General features: G+C 34.4%; 1 protein-coding gene across 1 annotated transcript in view; it reads right to left on the reverse strand.

The window, feature by feature from the left end:
• Window positions 1-210: 210 nt before the first annotated feature.
• COL5A2 (collagen type V alpha 2 chain) overlaps window positions 211-17,938 on the reverse strand; it is a 143,303-nt gene continuing 125,575 nt past the window's right edge. Inside the window, exons 44-54 of the mRNA XM_036857841.1 lie at window positions 16,857-16,964; window positions 15,375-15,428; window positions 13,282-13,389; window positions 12,693-12,746; window positions 10,474-10,581; window positions 10,025-10,078; window positions 8,895-9,002; window positions 6,714-7,005; window positions 4,884-5,071; window positions 2,590-2,829; window positions 211-1,903 (exon numbers count right to left, since the gene is read on the reverse strand). Coding sequence (XP_036713736.1) covers window positions 1,757-1,903; window positions 2,590-2,829; window positions 4,884-5,071; window positions 6,714-7,005; window positions 8,895-9,002; window positions 10,025-10,078; window positions 10,474-10,581; window positions 12,693-12,746; window positions 13,282-13,389; window positions 15,375-15,428; window positions 16,857-16,964 — 1,461 coding nt within the window. The 3' untranslated portion in view covers window positions 211-1,756. The remainder of the gene's footprint in view (window positions 1,904-2,589; window positions 2,830-4,883; window positions 5,072-6,713; window positions 7,006-8,894; window positions 9,003-10,024; window positions 10,079-10,473; window positions 10,582-12,692; window positions 12,747-13,281; window positions 13,390-15,374; window positions 15,429-16,856; window positions 16,965-17,938) is intronic.

Genomic DNA, 17,938 nt, shown 5'->3' on the forward strand with positions numbered 1-17,938 from the left:
CATAGACAGTGATAATTAGTGTCGTGTTGCCTTTGTGAGTGATGCTGCAAATTGATTTTCTTTATAAGCCAGTGTCTACATGATGAAAGGTATCTGTTGTTTTGTCTTTTAAACAAATGGTAAACAAAGAATACCACAACACCTAACTTTTCACCACTGAAAACGAAATGGATCTAATATGTTCAAAGGAATTCCACGAAACGAAAACCATTGACATGACAAAAGCGTGCATTTAATTCAATGCTTTGCAGAGATACATGACTAAAGTTGTGTGCATGGCTTGTCCTTTGGGATGGTCCCAGCTGTTTATTTTTAAAGAAAAAATAAAAATGGAGCCAACAAATGCAATGAAGGAAAAAAAATCCTTGAGACATAAGGGGACCTACATGTTCTAGTCTAAGAAACATGCAAGTATTACAAAACATTCCAGATACAGCATGACAGATGAACAGTGAACAGGCACTGGGACAATGCTCCTTCTTTCAGAAACGGGAAGTGTAACAGTTATGTTTTCACAAATGGTATTGATGAAACCATCTTTATTTTTAAAGAATTTTATAGAAGGAATTTTAGCACCATCATTAAAGGAAAAATAATAATACATTTTAGCCCTGCCTATCTCCAGTCTTGGAATAATCACAGAAGCATAGCACCTTTTAGTATCTAAAATATAAACAAGACTAGTTAAGTCCATCCCAGCTTGTAGAGATGAGGTAGCTCATGCTAAGAAATGTTGGGTCATTTTTCCTATGAGAGGTCAAAGGCCAAACGTTCTAATTCCAATCATCAGATTTGATTAGAATCAGCTCCACAACTCTGAGTTTCTAAATCTTTTTCTTCATTATAGGCCTCAGGAAGATGAGATTGTACATGTGGAAGACTCTCAACTTTGGGTCCTGAACATTTGTTTTTAAAGTTATGTGGAAATTATTTAGCATTCTATGTTTTCTTAAACAAGAAAGTGCAAATGTATTCAATGGTATACTCATTTAACTTCTACCTATATTGATAGATCGAGTCAAGAGGGAAAGGTAGCTTTAAATTTGAATGAGAAAGACGTCTAGATTCACCACACTTTACAAAAATTTAGGATCACTTTTTGTTCAGAAATTCCATTGAATATATACTATTTTAACATTCCATTTAAGACAGTGAGAAACTGATATTTTTTTCATGGTTCCCTTTAAAGAGTCTCCATGTTAGTTATACAATATCAAGACATGCATCTGGGTTTCAATCACAAGGATAAACATTTTGCTTTCATTTTTAATTGATAATCTGGAAATGAGAGGTCACAAAAGGGCACTACTTTCTATTTTTCCAACTGCAGCCACGTGAAATAAACATGTGTTGTGGTTTTACATACCCCACTCTTTAAGCTATCTGCCAGGAAGAAAGATTTTCTTATAAATACTAAGCAACTTTGTCATTACATTGAAATAAATTGAAGAAAATGGAGATTTATTTATTCAAACAGTTTACTTTTTTTAAAGGTTGTCATTGTCGTTGATCATCTTAAACCTAAACTGCTTATTGAAAAATATTTTAAATCAATTAAAACTTGAGGATTGTAAGTAAAATAAATATTCTGAAGGATAAGGAGGCCAGGCACTTAAGACCATATATACAATGCTGATGCAGAATCAGCCATTACTTCAAGAGTCTCAGGATCAGCTTCAAACAGTCAAAGTCCTGTGAATGGTGGTGGTCACTGAGGGTCGGGGTGGTGCTCATTGTCGATGTATCTCGGCTTGCTTCACACAAAACAAACTGGCCCAACTTCGATGCCAAATTCTTGGTCTGTACTGCCGACATCCACAGGGGCAAGATCTATAATGGGCAAGCGTGCCACATTCTGTGTTCTATATTCAAAGATGGTCTTGCCCACATTTCCATTTCGTTTCTGGAATTAAATGGTACAACGGGTTAACAGCATATACAAATTATCCCAAAGATTTTGGACAGCAACTTCCAAACCAGTTTTTATAAGGTAAAAGCAATGATTTTTAGAGCACTATTTAAAAGTAAGAGCGCTGCTAACATAAAGTGAGATACTGGCATAACTCGCAGGCATTTCTCTCATTCTTTAAATTGAGAAAATGACCTTTATTCTTTTGCAGCTTCCCAAATGGTCACTAACAATACAAATTATGAAAGCCTTTTTGATTTTCACAAGTGAAACCATAATTCATCATTAAATATTTTCCTTTTTTATATCTAGATATGCAAGGGGGAAGACATATAAATCAGTGAAAAATATAAGGTAACTCAGATTGATTACATATTTTAGAATCAGGAAATTATAAGCATGGAATTGAGATTAAATAAACTAAGTAACTTGCAGGAGAACCAAAGTGAGTTTGCAAAAGAGCTGCAAGGATCCAGTCCTTTATTGTTTTGTATTAAAATCTCTACTGGTATTTCATGTACTAACACACATTCAAACTTATCCTAAGGAACAACTATAAACAAACTGCTGTTGTGTTTATATACAGGGTAAAATTGCCCCCACCTCTAGTGCCAGGACAGTATTTTTAACAAAATGATTTTTTTTCTTCAGCCAGATCAATACGGATCAAAAGTACTTACAGAGCAAGTATCATGAAGAACTACGTATCTGAATCTAAGGTTTCCCTCTGCTTTGATTTCTAAGTCATTTGACCCTTTGAGAACCACAGCTTTCTTGAAGTTCTTAGCTTGATCATCCATGTATCCTACACTGTTTTTACAGATGTAAGTAATGTTCTGGGAGGCTTCTTTTGATAAAAGGCGCAAGAAGGTCATTTGAGTAATGGCTGCATTAGGTGACTGGTGGTCTCCATAAACAAACTAGAAAAACAAAAAGAGTCTTTGTTATACGTGTCTACCCCTCTTGAGTTCTTATGGTTGGACTAATAAAATTGGCACAAGACAGATTAACAGGAGAAAAAGAAACAACTTTAATTCAGGACACAGAGGTCTCATAGAAATGGGACCTAAGAAGTAGCCAAAGCAGGCAGCTTTTATACTTTTTAGACAAAAAAAAAAAACAAAAACAAACAATAAATTTGAGAGGAATTGACAGGACAAAGAAACCTAGGTTTGGGTATGTAATTGGTAAGGAATTTAAAGTTTGGGCTTAGGTAGTAAATTAATAAGGAAGTAACAAGGTTTGTTTATACAGGCTTCTTGGCTCTAAATTCCCTGTCTCTGATGATAAAAATGTCTTTCTGTCCCCCAGTACAGGGATGGCACCTTTCACAAGGGAGATTTATTTCCTGCTTTCGAGGAGACAGAGAGCAGGGTCAAACTGTCCCTCTTGCATCAACCGTTACTCAAATAACTTTAATTCAAAATAATCAACATGCCACTGAATCATATTTTGGAGTGGCCTGCCCTGGGCCCCAATGTATGTAATACTGATGAGTTTTATAGTGGTGTGTGTGTGTGTGTGTGTGTATGTGTGTGTGTGTGTGTGTGTGTGTGTGTGTGTGTGTATTGATTTCAGACAAATTAATTTTGAAGAGTATTACTTCTTTTGAAGAGTATTATTCTTTCATATAACAAGATATTCTACCTATATACATAAAAATATCTTAAAATTTCTATGAATATTCACAAATAAGAAGCTTTGTCTTTACTACCCCAAACAAGTGGTGATGAAACCAAAGATAATTATAACTCACCAGAGAAAGTTTAAGTATTTTAAAATTTGCTTCTCTATTTGTTTAAAAAAAAATCTTGAATATTACTTTTTAGAAGAAGTTATATACTTGGGCATAGGTTTGGATATTCAATCATGTAGCAAAAATAACTCACTGTTTTTATTGTTAATTATAATAAGAATTAGGACTTAACATTAGTATAAAATCTTTTTTAACCCGACTGTTATATACTTGTAGGAAATATGAAGTACGAGTTTTCCATTAGCTAAAACAAATAATCAAAAATAACTTCCTACAGGATATTTCCTACCCATCTTCTACTTTGAGCTTTATTTTCAATGCTCCTATATGAGCTTTTTATATAATATGTTAACTAAATTACATTTCACTTAGGTATATTTAAATTTTAAAATTTTCCTTTTCATTAAATAATGGTAGATTCTAGTATATCCTGCATATATCCATAATGCCCTACTACTATGTTTATTATGAACAGGAGTTCTGAGAAAAGGTCAGGAGCAGAGTTGAGAAGCAAATTTCAGAGTTAGGCTGCCATAAAGAGATCTGGAATAGAATTAGAATCTAAACACTGGACCATGAAAGAAACATAGAGGGGACTAGACTCAGAAAAATATCAATACCATTTATATAATCATAAAAATGCCTTAAGTTTAAATAATACTACAAGGTTTGCAAAGTGATTCAATCATTAAAAATAATATTATAGTAATTATCTAATATTTATCCATAACTTACCAAATACTAGATACTATATTAAGCACTTTATATACACACAGAAACGATGAGATAAATATTATTGCCCTCACTTTAAAATGGCAAAACTGAAGCTCCAAAAGGTTAAGTGACTTCCTAAGGTCCCAAAGTTAGTAAGACATCCAGGTATGAGTCACCTAGGTCTCCTGACGCTAAATATACTTCCTGTCTTCCAACTATGGCAAGATCCCTTCAACTCTACTCCACAGTCAGTGTCATACGCATTAAAGGAGCTAATATGAAAAAATTATTACTTTTGTACATTCCATGAATGGGAAAATTATCACTCAAAATTTATGTTAATTTAATTCATAGTAATGTTTATGCAATGATACTATAGTTGTAACTAATGAGAATATATCACTTCAAAATAAACCCAGTCAAAAAATAATAGCACAGTCTTAAATAAATACAATAAATAATGACAAGCAATGAATACGATTTTAAGTAAGCATATTAAATTACCTGAGATCCTCTATTCATATCAAGACCATACCAAACAGGCTTATTATCAGGAGATTTGCTGGCCCACCAGGTTTTACGTGGTACACTGGATGGGTTTGCTGAAATACATGTTTCTCCTGTTTCCATGTTGCAGTAAACTCTGATTGCATCTTCAACAGATCCCTGGTTAGGATCAATCCAGTACTCACCTATTTTCCAAAATAAAAATATTTGCTAAATAAAAAGAACTTCAAACATGATTATGAGTCTCTAAAAGAATTAACAGAGGGTTTGAAAATATGAACTCATTGATTAAGGACTCTTTGAAGAGAGAATCGCAGTTAAGGAAACACTCTGCAGCTAAGGAAAAAGTAACTGTTATGCATTTGGGCCCTTTCTACATGCCAGGCACCTTGCCAAAAGGTACCTAAGGCTCAAAACACAAATGTGAAGAAAATATCATTATACCCATTTTACAAATGAGAAACTATACCCATTTTACAAATGAGAAACTATACCAAAAAGAGAATCCACAGTAAGTAAGCAGCTTTGCCAAAATGAACGTGTTCCCACTTAATTTGTAAAGCCAATATTTTAAAACAAATAATAATGGAATGTAATAAAATAATGTATTCAAAACTATGAATAAAGTAAGTAAATGAGTCAAACTACAATTAGAATGCTATGAATTTTCTCACTGGCTCTATTTAGAATTGATCTTCTCATGTAGAAGAGATCCTTGAAGCAGGCTATACCAAGATAGTGCTTGGTGCTAGAGATACAGTCAGTAAACACACAAACTAATACATTTTTGTGCATATATGTCTATGTACACATCTGTGTGTATATTTTGTACATATATAAAATATATGTATATATATTACATGTATATTTATATATGTATATATAAATATATATCATTTATATAATAGTATATGTAATATATGTGTAAAATATATAAATATATGTATGTATATATAAAATGTATGTATAAAATATATAAATATATGTATGTATATATAAAATATATATATAAACTATGTATGAAAAACTGCATTTTAAATGAAATGAAGGGGCATTTATTTGGTGGTGGGATATAAGGTATAGAGTTAGTAATCGAATTGCCTATTCTGCAAAGATAACAATTTTAGCTATCCCTGTTAATATCATTTCAAAGTTAACTGAAACTCTTAAGCATTTCATAGCTCATTCCTATGGCCTAGGATCTTTCTTTTCCAGGTCTTATTAGATTAATCAAAATGATAGAATTTTGCAAACTTCAGGCATGGTATATACAACTAGAGAAAAAGACTATTTAATTCCAAAATATTTTATAACATAACTATAACATAATCCTGCAGCAGAGATTACTGAAGTGTGATTTGTAGAACAGTAAATGACATGAAAGGAATTCCATATTCGAATAAATTTGGGAAATAAAATGTATACTTTATTCTACTCTTGATGATCCAACTATATGTTAGCATATTAAATCCCTGAGAATTACTGAGGTAACCAAATATATTTAACCTTGCTTAAGCAAGTATTTTGGACATTTATATCACCACAAAATTTTCAATATTTTAAGACTTCTGGGTGGAAATGGAACTACCACCGTGAAACTGGATCACGAATAGGCTACGTCCTCTATTAAAGCGCTTAGCTTCTCACCCCCTAATTTTTCATATCATTGGCCATCCCCACCACTAAACCACAAACTCTGTGACTGTCCACAATTTTATCTCTTGTGTCTATCACTAAATAGAGAGTAAATAAAATATTTTGGAATGCATTGGAGAATTACACATCAGAAGCAATAAGCTTTGCTCAAATGGGCAGCTGTCTACTCACCGCTCTGCTTTGCAGAATGGCAAAGCTTTAAGTCATCACAAGTTCGGGCTGGGTGCTTTCTAGAGCCATCAGGGCTGCGCATGGTTTCGATCTGACTACTGAGTGACTTCAGGGTAGCATGCACCCCTGGGTCCGTTTTATTTTTGTCATCAGGAGCTGCCTGATCTTCAGTAAACTCTGGAAGTGGATCTGGCATGCTCTCATCATAGTGCCCCATGATATCCCCGAGAGCAGCTGTAAGGTGACCAGGGGGACCCGGAGGGCCAGGGGGACCAGGCTCGCCAGGAGGACCCTAATTTAAAAAAATTGGAAATACATTTAACACATTTTTTTGGTTTTTGTTTTTCTATTGGACGCAAAGGCATTGATGGGACTTGGTGCAGAGAGAGTTACAATGCAACACCCCAGTGTGATGGTACTTGGGAGATCTGTGACTCATGCCCTTTTTAAACTAGATGGTTCTGGCCTGCGAACCTGTAACATTCCAAGGGTGAGAAATGATGCATAATTGTTTTTCAGGCAACATATCTGCAAGTTGGCATCTGAGGTAAATAAAGAGCAAAGCATAAAATATTTGCTTTGATGTTTACCCTTGAAGATGTAATACATTTTATGTTAAGAACATATAGATATGCACACTCATTTCCAAACTATTCTGGGCAAGGCACAACTAAAATGTTTTAAAAGGATTTATGGACAGAAGATGAATGAGGATATGCAGAGGAGTTGTGGGTGTTAGTTCTATAAGACTACACGTCAACGCCAAGGAAATACACACAAGAAACACTCGCAAGAGAATTTCCCCGTATTTCCAAATAAGGGGGAAAGCACAGGAAGTCTTTTTATGTGCATTAGTTAGTGTGTAGATCAAAATCCTCTATACTAAACAAAACTGGAGGAAGTTCTCTTTGCCCTTTTTATTAGCAAAAAATAAAGAGTTCTCTTACTTTTTTTTGCCAAACCAGAACTACTGGAGCAAAAGGGAGATAAGCACAAAAATTAGCAGAGGCTAGAAAAGTGGATCCTCTCTATTAATTTCCTTCTGCATTTTCTCAAGGAAGAGCTCAGCAACTTGAGAGAATTAACCAACAACCTGAAGATATGTGTGGTCCACATCTCTCGTGGGGAGTACAGTCCTGGCAGGCAGAAGGCTGGAGTTCTGTTACTGGCTCCGCCACTTGTTACATGGTTCTGGAAAGTTGCATCAACCTCTAGTGCAAACAATTTCCTCACCGTCAAGAGACTGTTAAATCTGTGGGGTTTTTTTTCCTTTAAGATCATATCATGATTCCATACATTCCTTTATGCTAATCTCAGGGGAGGAGATTTTTTTTCTATCAAGGACCACTAAAACACAAGATAAAGTCAATCAAGAGCCACGTAAGTCAGAGGTATTCCAATTCTGTGGCTGTTTTCCATTTAAAGTTGGAGAAAGAAACAAATAGAAAATATTCCTCTTGACCACAGGAAATGTAAAGCTATTTTTTCCATGTAATAAATAATAAATATTTGGCTTAATGGTATTGACAATAAAGGGCAGAGACAGAATAAGAAAAGGAAAATAAAACCAAAGAGGAAGAAACACCAGGGAGGGATGCATAAACTCATATACACACATGCAAGCATGGCAGATAGAGGAGACTGCTTCTCAAAGTTTGTTTTCTGAGAAGCCAAAGTCTAACTAAAGCGATTTTTATAGCTTTACATAATCCTCAAGTCAATACTACTGAAATATTTTATTAAAAGTTTTAATTGAAATCCTTTCTGAATTCCATTTTCAGTAAATAACTCTTCGATTTCATATGCTTCACTTTCCAGCATTTTCATGAATGAATGCATTCATCAAATCTCACATTTAGTCTATTGCCTTTTAAAGCAAAGCAACATTTCCATAACTCTAATTATAATACAGTCATAACTTACTATTTGCTTTCATTGATATCACATGAAGTCAAGGCCTAGGTAGCTTGGACTCTGATTTTATATACTCTGAATAATCTGTATTAAAATGTTTGAAATAGCTACTTATACAGACAAGCTCTCATGTGACTTTCAGACTTGTTTTCAGGGTTCCCTGAAGTGTTTTGTCCATCATGCTGCACAGACTTTCCTTAGACAGAATCCAAGCTATGAGAATCAATAGAAGCAATCAATCACTTGCATACAAATCTGTGATTTTACCTCAGGGCCTGCTTCTCCGACACTGCCTCGTACACCAGGAGGCCCGATGGGCCCAAGTGGCCCAGGGTTTCCTTCTTTACCTGAAGGACCAACTGGGCCTGGAGGACCCTGTAAGCAACAAAGACTGTATTTTAGATTCTAGGAAGAAAATCTTTACAGTACCTTTCTCTGATCAAAGAACTATTTCTTTATGGAATTAACACAGTGATTTCTCATATTCGTTTTCTTAATGACTAATAAATGGAGTTCTAGCACTTTCTAATGTTTACTACTTCATCACACATTTTCCACACATGAATTTTCCACCATCCATGCAAGGTAAAAGACCAGTGTCAATTAAAAACGTTAATGGACTAGTCATCTACTTTTACTGGTAGGCACTGCTTCAACAAATTTCATGTACTGTACACCTAACTAGAAATTCAATTAAGTAGGAGTAAGAAAATGACAGAAGGAGTGTCTGATATAAATTAAATTTGTGTGCCTAAACCCCAGAATCTCATCACATCCTAGTAATTTTGATACTGTTCTCAATTTTATGTGTGATTTGTTTGCACTGTATTTAGATACAGCAGAAATTTTTTCTAATGATTTCCCTAAGTAATTATGTGTGTCAATTGTCTTATGGCATTAATGACCTATTAGAGGCAGCATTAATACTAATGCAGAATTTCTATAAGCTTCAAATATTGGTTTCATTTTATGATTTGCTTCCTAGTTAGCCTTATGCCAACCATTTCTGAGGAACTATTACAATTACTTAAAGGAAAAAAATAAATCCAGCTTCAAAATCTATCTCCACTTCATGGTAAATCCTATTATATCATTTCAAAGAGTACAATTAAATGGAAATTTCAATAAACACAGAGTAAGAAAATGAACTAACAGATGAGTATATCCACCCTAGGTAAGAGATTTTATTGTGGGCCCATGAAGTAATATGTCATATTTCAGGATATTTCTACTTAAAGGTAAATGCTGAATGGTTTGTCTCATATGTTTGCTGCCAGCTTCAGAGAACCGAGGCCAACTCCAACTTCAATACCATGAAAATGATACTGAAGCACTAACAGTATACCACCAGAAGCATTATTATTTACATGTGCAACTTATTAAGTTTTGTTACTTACTCTTGGGCCAAATGGTCCTGGGATTCCAGCACTGCCTTGTTCACCATTGGGACCCTTAGTAGGAAAAAATAATGATGCCAAAATATTTATATCCTACGTTTTACCATTCTTAGCTTTTTCAAATGTCCTGTCATTGACTTTAGCAACATAAACTACTTTCATAAAGTCATCAACCTCTATAATGTTTCATGAGTTGGCCAATACTAAAGACAACTGCAGGAGTAATGGTGCATATATCCTTTTGCTTTCTTTCTTTCCTACAAAATTACAGCAAATATATGAACAATTATATTGGATAGCTAGGTAATTAGTTATTCATCGAGATATTCTTTGAAATGAAAATAAGATACAAAAAAACCCCATCCGTTTTATAGACAAATAAATGTTCATATCAAGATGCCTGTGTATTCTCACATGCCGGGCAAATAATACTTAAAGGGATAACTTACAGGCGGTCCAGGAAGACCTTGAAGACCAGTAAAGCCTCTGTGACCCTTCTGACCTCGGTCACCTCGGTCTCCATGATCACCTTTGTCACCTCGAGGTCCTTGGGGTCCCTAGAAATAGGGTCATAGCATGGATATTGCCTGTTGAGACTACAATTCACTACAGTTTTACTTTGTGTAATTGTATTTGCTACAATTTGGGGTACTGTATTTTATATGAACTAATATATTTACTTATCTAAATAGTATTAGACCTAGGAATTTTTGTCTATTTTTCTCAAGGAATGAAGGTAATCCTTAAAATCATAAGCTATATAATAATACTTTCCTAAAGATTCAGTTTTTTTATGTTTATCCTACATTCAGACTAAAATGAGGTATTTTAAAGTTTGATCTAGCCTATCTGAGACATTTTCCAAAGATTATATTTCACATATTTAGCTGATATCATTATGTAAAAATACTGCCACCATATATAGATTCTTTTAAATTAAAACGTGAGTTCTTATTTACTTATGTTACTTCTAAGAATAAAATGTTTATTAAATTTGCATATGCAGATAAACTAACTAGATATGAGCTGGGACTATGTTAAGAAATTGGCCATATTTGAAAGTTGCAAAGGGAGTAGATCTTAAAAGTTCTACCACAAGAAAATAAAATTTGCAACTATGTGGGATCATGGATGTTAACTAAACTTACTGTGGTAATCATTTCACAATATACACCTGTATCAAATCATTACCTTAAACAAGTACAGTGTTATATGTCAATTACAGCTCAATAAAACTGGTGGAAAAATAAGAAATTGGCAAAAACTTGTTTGAACAAATGAAAGAGGAATATCTTCATCGAGCCACTCTCTTCCAAAGAAAACACAAAGAACTCTGTGTTATCCTCATATCTGCAATATCTGTACCCAAATCAATCAACCCTGATCCTGAGAAACTAAAGAAAAAGCAATAGTTGAGAATCTAATTGTGGGACAGAAGCTACACCAAGAAGTAAAAATTATCTGATCAATCTTATCAGTCACAGACTTTTTCTTTGTTTGTAAAAGTCTCGGGTAGTAAAGGCAGCTCCAAGGGTCTAGTGGTTCACAGTAAACTGACAAGTAACACAGGGTCACCTACTACAGGGAAAGCTTCTGTTGTCTTTAAAGTTTTTCTAAAAGAGAATTGAAATTCTATCAATCTGACTTTGGAGAATGGAAGATACTATCAAATAGACTGGCTCTCAGGTTAACTTTTCCCTTATTAGTTTTTTGTTCTTATTTTGTTTGGTTCTTATTTTTTAAATTGGATATCCTAATTGTCAGTACGAGAATCTTTTTTATAACAAAAACAAGACGAGATTTCAGTAATTTTTACATATTGTATAAAACAATTTAAATTTAAATACTAAAATCAGTTTGAATGCTTTTACAATGTCAGAAAGGTTATTTTAGTTTAGGGATGCCCCCAAATTTCATAATTAAAATAAACTAAACCAGAAAGCACCTATTTAAATTATTAACTAGAGTTCATTTAATCGTGGAAAACAAATTGTAACTGGTTAGAAAACCATTCACTTGACATACCATGTAACTATAAAATCTTCTCTAGCCTAGCTCAAATCAAAGCTGAGAATGATGATTTAATAATAGGTCATAATTTTAAGGCTATAATTGTTCTTCATGAATATAGATATTGATATTGAACACAGATATTGATTTATATAATGTGTGTGAAAGAAACATGACCTATTAGACTGCCCATAAGAGATGATTCACTCATGATAAGACATCAATATAATAATCATTAACCTCGAAGCAATTGCAAATAGCAAAAAAATCAGAACATGGGCAGGGCAGTCTAGTTGAAAATAAAATATATTTGAATAGTACTTTTCAAGTTTACAAAGAGCTTTCAAACCCATTTTCCTATGTAATTTTTAGAAAATCTCAGAGAATGGCACTATTTCTCCTGTTATTTGGGGGAGAAATTGTGACTCTAAAAGTCTTAATAGATTATTGAAATAATTTGTAGTTAAATTCAGAGGAGCTATATTAACATTATAAAAACAAATATAAACTCCTGGGTATCATTTTAAATCAACATTTTGTTCAAAGCTTGAAGAATTTGGTAATTTTCACTTATGAGTCTTAAATTGTACTTCTTCTTTGGGAGTATATTTTACGTAAGAAGACATATATATAAAAAAAAAACAAACAGAGAACTTACAAGTAAGCCACGTTTCCCAGCTCGACCAGGTGGTCCAACAGGACCCCGAGAACCCTAGAAGAAATTTTCATAGATATTAATACAAAAATATGGATGTATTATATAGATATAGAATTCAAGAATATATGTTTGTAGTTGAATACTTATATATGTGTATGTGTGTATCTAAGTGTATAGTCCTATGGCTAATTAATTAAAACCAGGCTGAAGTCCCTAGGTATAAGAATGTGCTCACTATAACCCGAATGACATTTCTATAGTCAATTTTATCAACGGTCTTCACTGAATGAAGATCACCTTAGTTGTTTACATAAGACATTACTTACTTAAATTTAACATGATACATACTTATTACATCTCCTGTAAACAACAACATTTTTAGATGATGAAAGTCAAAGCATCAGGATTTTTGAATACCTATTAGAAACCAAATTTTTAAGACTAAAAAAATTAATTCCTAATTGACTGTTTATCATTCATTGTTTAGAGTCCTTAACCAAACACACGTTATTGAATGCATGCATATATGTAGCTCATAATACAGTATGTTGATGTTTATAACTGTCAGTGTGAAACTGACTCTCCTTACCGGATCTCCTCTTTGTCCTGCATCTCCTGGAGCACCAACAGGACCAGGAGTTCCAGGGGCACCCTGAGAGCCTGGCAGACCTGCAGGCCCAGGGTCTCCACGATCACCCTGACAAGAAAACCATGATATTATCTTTTTAATATTTATTCTAAAACAGCCGTATTCTATATGCTCATGCTGTTCATGAGAAGGAAAAATATAACTTTTTAAAACATATTTTATTTATTATTTTACTAATATTTTACTTAAATATTTTAACTATATTTGCTTATTAATAAATCAAACTGAAAAGAATAAGATATTTTCCCCCAATTTCATCCCTCCCCTCACTCTCACCCTATTATTGCCATAGTCAAGATTGCTGGACTATAGGAGTGGTCACCTCCAGAATTCAGCATGTTTCTTAGACCAATAAGCCTTCCAACTGGGGTATCCGTACACTTGGTATAAACAAGAACTTTCCAAAGAGTGTAAAAACAGGGAAAATTCTAAGGAAACCACTTTCCAGATTTTCAACTTCATATTTGTTCTTTCAGAAAACTGAGTTGGAACATCCTTCCCTACTTCCTCTTTAATAACCACCCTTCTCCCATTTTATGAAATAAAAGCAGATATCGTACAGTCTGCAATCTTATTATGGTGCAGTGCTTCGAAGAATAAACACCACTGGGCATCAAACTAAGGGACTTTTCCAGAATGCACAGTTCACTTGAGAATAAAGCAAAGAGGTATTCGGAAAGAAAGAGGCGGCTCCTTATTTTACCCAGATGACCCCATTATGACAAGGCTCCGAATCTTACTTGTCTCTTTAAGTGAGAGATGAGATTATTGTTAGGTGAACGTGCATTAATATAATTATTTGACTTGAGAAACGGAGTCACACCTTTTTTCTGACAGAAGTTAAGTCTTATTTGACTGATTAGTTTGGCAACCAGGATAAATTCTGGCAATTAGGTTAGAGAATTGATACATAATACACTGAATAAGCTGAATTGGCAACTCCAAGATTTTGAAAAAAATATATTGAAAGCACATGTACATTTAGAATTTACCAAGAATTACCTCCTTTGCAACTATTAAAACTTGTGATTAAAATAAAATGTGATGGCAACTTAAATTATGCGTAGGGGTTCATAGATTTTCAAAATTATATCAGGGGTACATCAGCAAAATCTTTGAAGACTACCACACTGGATATATTACCGACCGAGGGAAAAACCCAGATGCCAAGAGAATTTGCATTCCCTGGCTTTACGGTAGATGGAGGGGAGTGGCCTTACCCCAAGATTCCTCAAAACTCTTTCTTCTCCTCTCTTTGAGTGCCTACTAGATACTTTAAACAAGTTATTTGAAACACAAATGCCCAGTGGTATAGGTACTAATCATATTTAAAGTATTTGAAAATTGAGGCTCAGAAAATATGTTCAAGATCACACAGCTAGTTACTTAAAGAATCAAGATTCCAATCCAGGTCTCTCTGGTTTCAAAGCCCATTCTGCTACATGATGAGCTCCTGGAGTGGAAAGAGCCTCTGCATCATAATAGACATTAGAGAGGGTTTTTGTTTTTGCCTTCCATTTACTACTATGTAGTCTGAGACAACTGTGTGACTGCCCAAAGGGACTAGAGTTTCAGATAAAGTTGGGGATATTTTCAGTTCAGCACATGTCTAATTTAAAAACACATCATGAAATATACAATATTTAGAAAGACATGGTTTATTTCCTCCTGGGGCATTGACTTTAGGAGGTGAGCAGAGAAATTTAGATGTTACACAGCTCTATTTGTGCTGCCATACTTTTGTGAATGAGTTTGAAATTTAGACTACTTCATATGTATCCTCATCCAAAGCCTTCATGGTGCACCTTTTCCTACTGTTAATTAAAAAAATGCCGTCTCACTTGGCTGTGTATTCAAACTTTCATTTATAAGATCTACTCAAATTATGGCATTACAAAAAAGATTGTTACAATCAGAAATTTCAGGGCTGCATTGGAGCTATGAGAAGAAAGAGTAGCTTTTTACTCTTTAGTATTACAAAGATTTCAAATTTACATTACTCCAGATTTTTTAATCAGTGAAATTGCCCTTACACGTTCTCCAATAGCACCATCCCGTCCTGGAGTACCATCATTACCAGCTGGACCCTATAAAGAATCATATTTGAAAAATGAATTAACTGAGTAATAAAAAAGCACATTCCAATTGCCAGAAAAATTACAGCATGTTTTCCACCTCTCTTCCATATTATAAATTAGCATTTATGGAAATGTCAGTAGAAGAAAGTCTTCTGCCATCTTTCTATTACTTTGATTTGCCTGGAAAATTATTAACACATTCTTACATTTTTGGTGCCAACTTTAAATGCAGTTTTATTTAAGACACTATTTTCCACTTACAATTCAGTGCTTATAAAGTGCAATGTTATTTCCTTTCCCCGCGTACATATTTCATATTCAAGTATTAAGAATGCCCAGTTATTTACTATAGCAGCTCAACTTTAAAACTGTCCTGGCATTTGCTACAAATTTGGGCTCTTCAATGTTTGGTGTGAAACTGTACTAAATCTATGCTCAGGTTGGCTTAATCAACCTCTTCAGTGGTGGGCCCAGAGGAGGTGCCACCAGATGGAGGAGCTCCACCACCAGAGAAGCCCCCAGACATTCCTCCTGCTGGGCCTCCTGCACTAAGTCTAAATTCTTCATTTCTATTTTTTATTTTTAAAAAAGAAAAAGTATTCAAATTCTTCTAAATAAATAGACAACAATTACATTCCTGGTATTTTGTTTTGTTTATATTATCAGTGGATGGTTTTCCTCACATTTACTTACCCAAATAATATCCTTAAAGTTTAAAGTAAAATATCTGCGTTTAGATATTAAATTACTTTAAAAAATATATAGTCTTCTTTTCCTATTTTATTTTGATTTTTTTCAGAACTATATTTTTACCATTTGAGCAAAAATTGCTTTGAAAGGCATTGATTGTTTCTTTCAAGAAAATGTGACACTAAATGTTTGGTGATTTACTTATTAAAGCACTGAACAGAGGAAATTCCAACCTATAACTTCTCAAATCACCTTTCAAAAGCTGATTTCCTCTCAAAAGAACCTAAGGGAACGTGATCTCCATAATGTAACTTTATAGGGATGTGTAAGTAAAAGCATCTCTACTTACTTTGCCCTCTTCACAAGCTGTAACAATTATATTAATCCTATCACCATAAAACTTGGCAATTTTGACAAATATGCCATTACAGAATGAAATAATAATAAGAGAAAAGGTAAATGGTTGTGTCCTTTCACCTTCAAAATAATTTGGCAACAACGTAAGTCAACTAAAATACTTGGCTCCAGACTAGATGAAAGTCAGTGCAAGACACAAATCTTACTACTTTTTCCTATGTCATCATTTAGTCAACTCTCTAGGCAAGAACACATCAAGAAACATCACTAGGAAACTTCCTTCAGGTCAAATGTACAATTTCTAAATTTCTAAATTGACTTGTAAATTTAAAAAATGTCCCCAGGACACCCAGATGAGGAGGGGAGAGGGATTTTCACTGCAGTACTCACTTCAGGTCCTGGTTCTCCCACAGGGCCATTTGAGCCTGGGGGCCCCACCGGTCCAGGCGGGCCTTTATCTCCTGGTGCACCAGTTGGTCCTACTTTTCCTGGTGTGCCCTGAAATAAAAGTATAAATATGTCCACCACTTCTGAAGAAGTTTAAGGAGGCCAGTTCACATAAAGGCTACATTTATTCAAATGGCACCCCAGTCCCTCCTTCTATAGTAATAATTGTCCATTATCCCACAACACTCATGTCACTGTAGTGCCTTCCCAGAGGCATGCGCACTTCTTATCACACTCATCCTGACATATCAAAGGGAATAAAAAGTATCCTTTGCACCAAGTCAGGTTCAGTTTGGTTTCTAATCTGATGTATCATTGTCATTTCTGGATGCGCTTCTTGAATCTGTGTCACTAGTAAGATTTGCTCATGCTTATTCATTTCTGCTTTGTCTGCTCACTTTACTTCTATATCCTGGCACTTTGGTCTCAGTATTGGGAGATTTTACTTCCAGGTTCCTTGGCTCACTCCTGATAACAATAAGACAGCCCTTAACTCCCGGTTTTCTGGTTTCACATCTCCACCCACATGTCCCCAGTTCCAAGGTCCCAGCAGTAAATCTCTCTGTCTACATTCCATATAAAAACACCATTTTTTTCTCAAGCATGTAAACTTTCAGCAGTAAAATTTAGTCTCTTCAAACCTAACAGTGAGTTAAACTTTTATCCATACTCCAGGGAATATGAAATTCTTAGCACCCTCCAGGGAACAGGAGATTACTTTCAGAATCCTTCTTTATTGTTCACCCCACTTTCACCTCCAATATTACTTTAGCTCAACTACTTCTTCCCTTTGATGGTTTATGAAAACTTACTCTCTCAACAGTGAAATATGAGTGTTTCTGTTAGGCATGTTTATTTAAAAAGAGGCTACCTACTCACCAGGAGATTATCCTCCTTCTCTAGCTCCATGGATATTTTTATTCTTTGAAGAAAGATTTAGAGTCACCAAAAATCTATATCCTTATTTGTCTACTCCTCTAGTCCCAGGGTTAAATAACTATATTTTTCAAGGACTTTCTAAGGTA

This window comes from Balaenoptera musculus, chromosome 7 (assembly GCF_009873245.2).
Source record: "Balaenoptera musculus isolate JJ_BM4_2016_0621 chromosome 7, mBalMus1.pri.v3, whole genome shotgun sequence".
NCBI lineage: Eukaryota > Metazoa > Chordata > Mammalia > Artiodactyla > Balaenopteridae > Balaenoptera > Balaenoptera musculus.